This window comes from Cervus canadensis, chromosome 23 (assembly GCF_019320065.1).
Source record: "Cervus canadensis isolate Bull #8, Minnesota chromosome 23, ASM1932006v1, whole genome shotgun sequence".
NCBI lineage: Eukaryota > Metazoa > Chordata > Mammalia > Artiodactyla > Cervidae > Cervus > Cervus canadensis.
In genome coordinates this window covers 50,436,856-50,447,623 of record NC_057408.1, presented here as the reverse complement: position 1 = coordinate 50,447,623, position 10,768 = coordinate 50,436,856, and the positions used below count along the sequence as shown (strand labels likewise).

At 52.3% G+C, this 10,768-nt stretch overlaps 1 protein-coding gene across 2 annotated transcripts; it reads right to left on the bottom strand.

Annotated features, from left to right (window-relative positions):
* Window positions 1–540: 540 nt before the first annotated feature.
* ADCYAP1 (adenylate cyclase activating polypeptide 1) lies at window positions 541–7,120 on the bottom strand. Of its 2 annotated transcripts, XM_043444081.1 has the most exons (5): window positions 6,494–7,120; window positions 6,051–6,161; window positions 3,786–3,917; window positions 3,291–3,389; window positions 541–2,198 (listed from the first exon to the last, which is right to left on the bottom strand). In XM_043444081.1, exons 2-5 carry the CDS (start codon window positions 6,158–6,160, stop codon window positions 2,009–2,011), a joined length of 531 nt encoding a protein of 176 aa, XP_043300016.1. In that variant the 5' UTR covers window position 6,161; window positions 6,494–7,120; the 3' UTR covers window positions 541–2,008. The 2 variants fall into 2 exon arrangements, with proteins under 2 accessions (XP_043300016.1, XP_043300015.1); XM_043444080.1 differs by lacking the exon at window positions 6,494–7,120 and having other exon boundaries at window positions 6,051–6,315.
* Window positions 7,121–10,768: the final 3,648 nt, after the last annotated feature.

The window sequence follows — 10,768 nt, the reverse complement described above, 5'->3', positions numbered from 1 at the left end:
AAGGCACTGAAGCTGCAAACCCCATCCTGTATCACATTGCCCGAGGAGACTGCAGAATTAAAGAAAGATTGATTCCGTACACAGGACTGAGGCACAGATCGAAGGCCTCTGTGCTTTCACCGTTTGCAACGTGATCTCCGGGCAGCATCCATCCCGCCTGGGGAATGCAAATCCAAGTCTGTTTTCTTTGATTTATGACTCCATACTGATCAAATCCGTAAAGGAAAAGGAAAGGTCCTTGACATGCTAATTTTTAATCTTTTCTTGTTTATTTTTTGTGTGTTTTTCAAAAGAACTTGTGCCTGAAATTTGGGGAGTTTGGCTGGCTGGTTTGCCTGCTGTTGCTTGATCTGGTTGCTGGGTGAAGGTTTCTTTTGTTATAGAGATTACCTGACAGGTTCAAGAAATTGACAGGAAACAGACAGACATGCTTTCTGTAGCCAAGAAAGAATACAAGCGGACATTCTCAGGGCCTGTTGAAGCTTGCTTACCTCACTCTTGACCACAAATACAAGATAGTACTCATACATATGAAGATGAGGTTTAAATGATTTATCAGTTAGTACAACTGAGCAACATGTGAACACTACACATTCTAATATCACAAAGATTGGTTTTATGAAATAAATTTTACTAAGCAATAAGCCATAAATGTAGAAAAATACATTTTACCTACAAACTCAATCAACAAGAAACAAAAGATTCATATATAGTGCATAATTAGTGGTAACCACACAAGGGTTCCTACACTTTACAATAAGTGCTAGCATCAAACAACAGAAAAAGAAGCATTCACAAGTTTAAGAAGAGTGAATAAAAAATGGCAAACAGTACTTAAACAGTGCGAGAAGGTGGGAAAGAGGAGTCTTCAGAAAAACCAGGGAAGAAAAGGGAGGTTCCTACAGAGCAGGGTTCAAAGGAGAGGATCCTGGCCATTTCACAACATGAGCAGCATGGACAGCACTGGAGAAAAACACATTGTACTTTGCATCCATTTCCAATACCCAGCGCCCAAAGTCAGGCAGGCAGGGGACCTGTGATGGGACTGGGCTTACTGCCAGCCCTCAGGCCTGGGGCTGCCTGCAGCCAGTCCCTCTCCAGGGTCTTCCCCCTGCTGCCTTATGCTCTGGCTTTTCCAATATTCCCACTTTGTTCCAATTGCCCTAACCTTGGGATACTGGGGTCCCTGGAAGTACAGAAAAGAGAGCTTCCTATTCAAGTCTCTCTTCTCTGTAAAGCCCCCCAACTCCTCCCCCAGGGAGTGGTATGAATTCTGGGGAGAAGCACAATTTAGATCCAGCTGTTGTTTTATCAGGAGAATTTCCTTGTGGGCTGAGAGTCTGAAGAGAGACAAATAACACATAAAAAGAGAATCAAAGAAAGCAGAAGTATTGGCATTGCCACCCAGCAAGGGGTAGACAGAGCCTCAGTTGAATTCAGCTGGGATTGAAGCAGCCTGTCCCAGAGACTCCCCAGGAAAGAGAGACCTTCAGCAATCCTCCCAAATCATTACCTCAAAGTCTCCCTGGAGCAGGGCATCACTGTTTATGTACAGTAGCAAATGGTCAGTATTAATATCTTCAGGCCTATCGTGGATAAAAATACTATCCTTTTAATTCCAGTTTACAAAAATAGGAGTAATATTCAAAACAATGATTGTCTATTTTTCTATTTATTTTATATAAAAACAAACAGCTCAGGCGAATCTTCAATCCTTGTGCACATTGTATGAACGGCTCTCTATTATACTTATATATATATATACTCTTTATATATTTGTAATATATATGTCAATATCAATAATTGGTCCACAAAGTATATCTGTGCATTCTCTAGTGCTTCGTAAAAAGAAAAACAATATTATTATCAAAATATTCATTTAATGGCTTGACTTCATACATAAATACATGTGGGACAGAACACAGGAGCCATGACAGTTCGGTCAGTTGGGAAAAACGACTTCTCATTGGGTCAGGACTGTATACACAGGATAGCTGGTAACTCGCCGCTACAAGTAGGCTATTCGCCGTCCTTTGCTTTTAACCCTTTGTTTATACCTTTTCCCTAGGACAGCCGCCAAGTATTTCTTAACAGCCATTTGTTTCCGGTAGCGGCTGTAGCTGTCAGTGAAGATGCCGTCCGAGTGGCGCTTGGAGAGCGGCTCCGAGTCGTCGTCCGCGCCGCCGCCCGGGGTCCCACTGCAAGGAGAGGGGTCGGGAAGAGGGTGGCGGGGCGAGAGACACCCGGTGAGTAGACGCGGGGTGAACAGGCAGACCCCACCCATCGAGGGAATCTTCTCAGGAGGGCGCGGGCTCTCCGCGCCCAGCGCGCCGCCCTGCCGCGCCAGGGAGCAGTCGCAGGGAGGGCGGCGATCAGTACCCTCGCTACTCCCTCCCCATCAAAGATCTCGGGGCACTAAGTCCTTATAGGATGGGCCCGGGAAGAGGTCCCGGGCCAAACGCAAGCGATTTAAGCCTAACCCCTCTCCAAACGCTGCCCTCTCAGATCTGACCATCAGTGCTCTTGCGCTCAATTGTCCTAACGGTTCCCGGACGCCCCCACCCCCGCAGAGGGAAAAGCACCAAAGAGCCCTGAATTTCCCGTTGGCTGTTGCCGTGGAGTTTACATCGATCCCGCAATTCCTATTCAGAGGGGAGCACTGCTCTCCTACGCGCTAAGTTGAAAAACGTGATAATAATACAAGTCGACAGGCTGCAGGCAATACTTCATCACATGAATTATTCAGTGCGGAAAACGTGTTCTGGTGTCCCATGGGCTCTATTGAAACGCTGCCTTCTGCTGAGAGAAGCTCCCGCAAATCCTGTGCTTTGGGTTTGTCTGGCACGAGCAAAAACTGTTGGCTTCCTTAAGTGTCCAAATGTGAGGATTTGTTTGTTTCGATTTGAATTTAACAGTGAAAGAAATGTGAGGAAAGAAAAAGTCAATCGTCCCAACATACTTGAAGGTTTTGATGGCCTGGAGAGGGGGACCTCTTCTTTTTTTTTTTTTTTAATTATTCAAAACGGATCAGACTTCCCGGTTTTCCTGCCCACTTCCCTCCTCGCCTCATTCCCGAGCTCTCTGGCCAAACTTCTGGCGCGGTACGTAAACCTTAGCCTGTGGCAGGGGGCTGGCCCTGTAGACCCTGCGGCGCAGACGCACCCTCTGCCCCACGTGCACGCAAGGACGTAGAAGCAGCCCCGCCCTCCCAGCGCGCGCGGCACACCCACCCACCGCGGCGCGTGCGCGCGCGCCATCACGCGCAGGTTAACTCTTTCGCAAACTCTTACCCCAAGCCCTTGGCCATGAGCGTCTGCAGGTATCTCCTGGCGGACAGCTGGTCCAGCACTTTGCGGTAGGCCTTATTAAGGATCCCGTGGGCGACATCTCTAACAGGGAGGCAAAGTGCGCGCCCGGGGGTCACTGACTCAGTGCCCAAGTGGCAGCCCCAGGTCCCCCGCTAGTCACCCGGCGCTCCGGAGGGCACTAGGGAATAACTCTTGGGATGTTCCCGTGAGTGCCGGGAACCAGAGTTCGTCCTGCCCTCCCTGGACCTCAGGTTTGAAGCCCGGCCGGGGCGCGCACTCACTGCCGCTCCTTGGGCCGCAGACCTTTTGGTCCCCATGCGGCCCTTCTGTCCACACGAACCGGCCCGCTCCTAACTTTCTCTCGTGGGGGACCAGCCCGGGAGAAGAGAGACTGAAGGGCTTTTATGAAAAAGCATCTACTCGATGGGCCGTCCCCTGCCCCTTTCTCCCTCCCAGTGCCCGGCTGCGCGGCGGTACCTTTCCTCCGCGGGGTAGTAGAGCGCGTAGGCATCGCGCAGCGCGGAGGCAGGGCTTCCCACGCCCGGCGGCTCTGAGTCGTAGACGTCTTGCTGCGGGTTTCCGTCCTCGTCGTACACCTCGTCCTCCGGCCTGCATGGGTAGCCAGGGGGCAGAAGAGTGGTCACTAGGGTCCTTCCCCGCCTTTGCGAGGACCCAAAGACCCACAGGGGCTCTCACGATGTTCCTTCTTCCAAAGGCGCCCCTCGGAGCACTGTCTCTTCTAGGACGGGGGTAGGAGGAGGAAACGACACCCAACAGAAATTCCCACCCCTCCTCTCGGGGGCGAAGGGTCGCCCTGCGGGGGCCACGGCCTCAACGGACACTGGGAAGCCCAGACGTCTCTGCCAACCTCGCACACCTGGCCGCCGGGGAGGACCGCTCCTACCCCCGGCCTGGCGCTTGAGCCTCCCACACAAGCAGCGGCGGGCGGAGACGGGAAAGGCCCTGGGAGAGAATCGCCGGCCAACCAAGGACTGGATGGGGAGAGGCCCGGAGCCAGAGGGGGTGGATGGCTGGGGAGTCCGGCGGCCAACGCCGGCAACCACCCCCACCTAGCCTCCGAGCCCAGGGGAGCCCTTCCCCGCGCAGATGTAGGTCACGGAGAACCTCCGGCTTCTATTTCGGGAGGGAGAGGATCTGGCGAGAACATGAATAATAGATGCCCCTAAACTTAGCCTGTTTGGCAACGGCTCATTCCGTGGCGTGCCCGCGCCCTCCGGTTCGTCTTGCCCGGAGAAAGTACCAGGTACACGAGACTTTGAAAATAGCTCGGAGTGAAACCGGGCTTTTAAGTCCAGTAAGTCGATAGTTAGCGCTAATCAGTTAGTGGTGGCCGGGCGGCGGGACGACGTCTCAACCCCGAAGGAAAGGGAAAAGGTTAATAGGGCACCGAAAGCCAAAGATCTCCCAGTCGCCCTTGCCCACCGCCTCAATCCCTGATAGAGGACGGGAGAATAAACAAACCCCCCTCGCTTTCGGCCGCTGGAGAGACTCGGAAAGCAGCCCAGGCAAGTAGCGCTCTTTAGGAGGATCGGTCATATTCGTTCCTCCCCTCGCCTTTCCTCCATCCCTGGAGAGGTAGGGGCAAGGCACGCACAGCAGCGGGCCCGCCCCACACCCAGCCTTTCCTCGGCGACGCGCCTCTCTGCCCTGGCCCCGCTGCCCGGAGTCTCCAGGTCTTTCTGGGCACCTCCACCCCTACTCCGTGCCCAGATGCTGAATCCTAATACCGAAGCCAGAACCCATCTCTCCGGCCAAATCAGTGGCCAGCGACCTCTGAGGACATCTCTCTTGGTAGCGGCTCAGAGGAGCAGCTTTGCGCGGGCAGAACGCGCGCTCCTCGTCTCCCGGAGCCGGGTGCGCGGCGGAGCGCGGATGCTGCGCCGCGCTGCGAGCTTCCACTCGCCCACTGACAGGCCCGGGACTCTGGGGCTGCGGCCGAGAACCCGGGCAGCACCGACCGATTAGAAACCAGGAATTAAGGGGAGAAAGAAAAAAAAAAAAGAGGCAGGGTTACTGCAGCCTCTGGTGGGCAGGGCTACCCTCCCAGGACTGCTTGCCAGCTGGCTTTCTTTTCCTTTTTTGCATCCGTTTCATCTGTGTCTCCCCCTCCCATCTTTGTTTCCCTTCTCACAAATCGCTTCTCAACTCTACCCGGCCCGCACTCCCCCTCCCCAAGACTCTAAAAGCAGCTGGAAAACCTATCACTCGAGAGAAAGCTCTTCCAGTGGAAAGAATTCGAACTGAGGTGAGGGGGAGAGCCGGGGAGAGCGGGGGAGACCCCTGACCAATAGCCTAGAACAAGCCGTAACAAAGCCAAGTCCACGGGAGTACAACTCTCAACCCCCCAACCTGGCTGCGGGAGCCAAAGTTCTCGAAGTCGAGCTAAGAATCGGAGAAAGAAGTCAACTCAGGGCCCTGCCCAGCCCCCCTCCCAGGGGAGGGGTTGGGGGAGGGGAGGTTTCTTCGGCCGGTTCGAGGTGCGCTCCACCCGGGACCCCGGGGCTGCGGCGGGCTGGGGGAGGGGCGCCGAGCCCGGGAGGAGTCCGGCCCAGATCCCCCAAGTGACCGGCGACCGGACCCAGGCTGGTGGCGGCGCAGTGGGGGCGCATGGGGAGACGGCGGTAGCCGGACCGAGGAACTGCAGGAGGGCGACCGCGAGGAGGTGTCGGGGGGACGACAAGTCCCAGCCTCCTCCGCTCCGCTCGGGCGGGCAGCACCTACCTGATCCCCGGGAACCGGAGTCCGGCGGCGGCAGGTGAGCCGCAGACGCTGCTGTGCATCAGGATCCCGTAAACGAGCAGGGCCAGCCTCGCTCCGCTACACATGGCCATTCTGCGCAGGACGGGAAAGAGATCACGCAGCAGTCCCAACGCCCCTGGCCTTCCACCACCCCCACCCCCGACCCCCTAGAAACTCCTCCAACTGGGGGAGGCCCAGAGCTCCGCTCCGACTCCCAGGCTTGAATCCGGCTTAATGATAGCCGGCTGGCCCCGCCACTTCCTTCTCGCTATAGTTAGAAAATACGCTTATATGTATACAGTGCCCTGTAACTCGCCAGAGCTGGCGCCAGAAAAGCTAACGCGTACCCCGATGCCAGCAAAAGAATTAGCAATCAGGTGAGTTGTTTGGTAAGATTTTTTCCCTCCTTGCCATCCAACTCTTACCGCTGCCAGGAGAGGGTTTGCTGCCAAGTAGGACGGCGGGCAAAGGGTTTCTCCAAGTTTGTGCGCTGCAGTCACAACCCAAGAGGCATCGCCGTCTGGCGTTAGCGTCTGAGCAGAAGCCGCAGGAACGAGCCGGAGCCGCGGGAGGAGCTGGAGGACTTGTTTGCGGAGTCCTGTTATTCTGTTCAAAAGTTTGCCGACGCTCGGAACTAGGACGGAGCGTGATACCGAGAGAAGGGGGGCGAGGGGAGAGATGGAGAAGGAAGAGGGAGGAGGCGAGGAGCTGAGTGGGGGTGGGAGACAAAGTGGCCTGAAGTCCACCGAGAAGAAAGAAGTGATAAGGAAAGAAGGAAAGAGAGCGAGAGAGAGAGAGGGCCTCGGCGAAGTCGGCTATGGGGCAGCCGCCCGGCCAGGCAGCTTAAGCAGGCAGCGCCTTCGCTGCTCAGAAGTCTCTCTGGCTGCGTCTGAAGCTGCGGTTTCTTCTACTGCTGCCGGTGGTTATTACAGAGGTGACCAGCCCTCTGCTCCTATTTATCTGGGCAGTTAGCAGAAATCTATCTGAACGTGGTTTCAGAAGAGACTTCCTTGTCAACATCTGTCTTCCTGTTGGCCTTTTAAGTACAGAATATTTTGTTGCACTGTTGCGCTCCGATTTTTATACGTGGAATGACTTCCTTTTTTTTTTTTTTTTTTTCAGTCACGTAATGATCGGGTATCAGAAAAAGACGTCAGCATCTTAGTCCCTCAAGGAACATATTAACTATCCTCTGCTGTCCTCTTGGATAAGATCCGGAGTCATCGACTTCTCATAAACACCTTTCACTCATACTGTACAATTTTAAAGGAATATAATTACCTTGATGGTTTTCAGTTTTGCCCACTTCTCAAGGATGGGTAAAGAATTCATAGAATCTTGAGAATGTTTTTTTTTTTTTAATGTTTTTAACTACGTCTCTCTTGTTTTCTTTTTGCTTTTTCATCAAGCCCCAGCAATCAGAGCTCTGGGCTCTGGAATTAAAGCACCATCAAGCTCTACTATTAATAAATTTAATTTAGATCTCCTAATTTCTTGCCTATGTTCTTTTAGATAGACAATTAAATGTGGGAGTCGTTTTGTTTCTAAAGGGAAGTCTTGGAGGATTTTCAGTAAATCGCTAATGAGTCTGGCTGTGGTTGACAGTCTGGCTCTGAGTGGAATTGATTAGTTATAGATTAGAAGGAAAGAGTCCTAAGCGGGGCCTGCAGCGCTGTCCCGGCTCCGAGTGCTAAACTATTTGGTTGCAGATGCTGCAAGCGTTGAAAATTGCTACTAGTTTAATTTTTCACCAGAGCCTCTAAATCGGAAGATTTGGTAGTGGCACCCTTATAATGTGGCAATTCATTGTCCAAATACCCCCCACTGTTCAGATATGTCCCTCCCTTGCAATGTCCACGAATGCCTTAATGGTGACAACTGTCTGACCCCTGCCTTTACTGTGGGAGGAAAGAGCATTATATGTCTGCCCTTTAGTTCTGGTTTGGGGATCTCTACATAGCCTATTTGGACACCTTCACACATTCTGTGGCTCTTACTAATGTTAACAATGAAATGGTGAAATTGTATTTTACAGAAAAACTGAAATTTTAAGAATTGGGGAGTGAGAAATATGCTTCCCCATTTATTTACAACTTGAGTTCTGTGTGAGGAAAGACAGACAGACTGGGGAAGCATGATGATACCCAGGACGAGTTCACTTCCTGAGGGTTTCCAACAGGAATCCCTTCCATGGGGGCGGCTAAAAATGTTTAACTGAAAATGAGGTGGAAAGAGGAAAGCCCAAAGGGAACACCACATCCACCCAGAGGCTTCCAAGGCCTGGAGTTATTTAAGAAGATCCGTAAATTTCTACTCCTAAGAGAACTCAGGTCTATTTCTTTTAAAAGGGAAGCAGAGCCATCGATAACCATTAGTGTGCATTTTAATTATTTGGATCTTAAACAAAAATTAGAGGAAATGGCAATTTCGTGGGAGTGCTTCCTGTTACTATGATTTAGATCTAACATTTAAACAAGCTATATTCTGCATGCTTCTTCTAAGACAAAATTATAATGCTTCTCATTCACAATGCCTTTCCTGCTTATTGGAGGTTTAATATTTTCTCCAAGATGACAAACTTTAGATTGCTTCGTTCTCGCCACGAATGGCCAGAAACTGGCACTTCTTCTTAGTTTATTCCTGGGAATACTAAGATTGCCCATTTGCAGTAAAGATTAAAACCACGTCTACACGGGAATGGATCGCTTTTTCTCCACCTCCTGTGTTCGCGGATCTGGGCTGCAGTGTTTACATGCGTGTTCTCCGTGTCCACCTCTGCTTCTGGGTAAGCTCGCACACGAAGAGCCAGCGGTGAAGACACGACCGGATAATCCAGAGGAGATAATCCAGCTCTCTCACTAAAGCGCCCGCAGCTATTATCGACTGTGGCTTTCCTGTCTTCCGCCTCACTTCACGTCAAAGGTGAACCCGATTAAAATCCTTCCTCTTCCCTCCCACGCGAATTCTGAAATGAGTTCAATCTGTAGAAATATCTGAAAATTTCCAAGACTTCTGGTACCGGTTCACGGCTCAACTTGAGTCAAGGGAGCCCCCGTGTGGGGAGTTTGTTGACTTCACGGCCTATTAAAGGGGGAAAACCGCAAACACCATTAACTTCGTGCGGAGTATGGCGGAACCCCTCCCCACACCCACACCCACACCCACACACACACACAAGAACCCGACTTGCGCCTCTGGTTCACGAAGCCTGTGCCACCGGACTGTTCTCGGCGTGGATCCTGTGAGCGCAGACCTCAGGATCCCGCACCCCAGGATTACCAGCTTCCAGGCCCGAACCCGTCCCCTCAAGTGAAAGGCTAAGAAAATTTGAGGTTCTTGGTCACTGAATTTCAAAAACAACAAAGCTTCCGAGACCCACGCATTGCTCAACACCATCCAAAGACCCGCCCAGCCCCCACCCACAGATGTCTGGGGCAATCGAACCCGGGATGACAGGGTCGTCCTGCAGAACTTTCCTCCCACTGAGCATCTCCAATTAGGCGAGTTTGATGTCCCACGGGCAAAGATGTTATCGTGTTCTCGAAAGTTCCTGGGCCGCTGGGAGAAGAGATGCTGGGAAGGCTGAGGAAGAGAAGAATCTAGAAGCTTTGGACCCGGCTTCAGAACTTCATGGGTCTGGGGCTGCTCCGCTGCTTCGGCAGACCCTGGGCGCGAGCGCTGGCCCTTCCTGCTCCCTATTCGATGGAGAGGAATAGGGATAGGGGGCGACCGACGTCTCAAAGACCAAAACTACCCCGGGTGCCCGAGAGTGGCCGTTTGCTTCGAACTCGGGAGTGGTCTAATTAGAGCATCAATGCTGCTTTCGGCGGGGGTGGGGAGGGGACCTTGTGTCTAGGGGTTTGGGGGTGCAGAGAAGAAGAGGCGCGCATCATGCCCGGGATGGAGAGACCCAGAGTCACCACGCGAGGTGACCGGGGGTCCCGGCCAGGGCCGCGCAGGAGACCGCGGCGGCAGGAGTGGGCTCGTTCACTCACTACATAAGCAAAGAAGAGAGAAACCATCAGATCGCCCAAGTGTAACTGACAGTAACACAGGGAGAGGGGGAGGGTCCGAAGAGGGGACTCGGGAGGCAGAACTTCCTGTTTATAAATAACGCAAAGCAAAGTGGATCTTCTCTCCAATCGCCCCACCCCTTACCCTCAACGTTCACCAGACCGGGTAGAAGGATTCCCAGGCGGCAAAGTTTCTTTCCCGACTGTGGAAGCGAAGAATGGCCCGCAACTGGAATCATGTTCGATTAGAACTGGTGGTACCGCGGAAATGTTCCACCTGAAAAGCCTCATGGAGGTCTCTCGGAGGGTCAGAGGGCAGGCAGTTTCCGGCTAAGCCGGGACCTACCCAGTAGAAACTGGGAATATTTGTTGGAATGTATGTTGGTGTTTGATCAAAGACCTTAAATTTGAAATCCGTAATGTATCAATTCCTTGTGTCCCATTCATCCTTAGGATATGGAAGCATTCAAACTTCTGGTCTGAAATGGTGGATGCTAGATAGCTACAAGTCAGACTAACACTCCCCTAACTTGTTTTCCCTGGTCACAGACATATCTGTCTCCTCGAAGTGTCAAGCCTTGACTCCTTGTCAAGCCTTGACTCCTTAAACAGCTCTCGATTTTAAAGGACACTTGAGCCCTTGAAAAAGTGTGGTTTGTATTCAAAAAGGAGGAATATGTCTAGTCT

Coding starts and splice junctions, on each gene's coding strand:
- ADCYAP1 (XM_043444081.1), bottom strand. CDS start 6,160: ATGGCCATGTGTAGCGGAGCGAGGCTGGCCCTGCTCGTTTACGGGATC. Junction 3,390..3,785: donor TACTACCCCGCGGAGGAAAG/GTACCGCCGCGC, acceptor CCTCCCTGTTAG/AGATGTCGCCCACGGGATCC. Junction 2,199..3,290: donor CTCATGGCCAAGGGCTTGGG/GTAAGAGTTTGC, acceptor CTCTCCTTGCAG/TGGGACCCCGGGCGGCGGCG.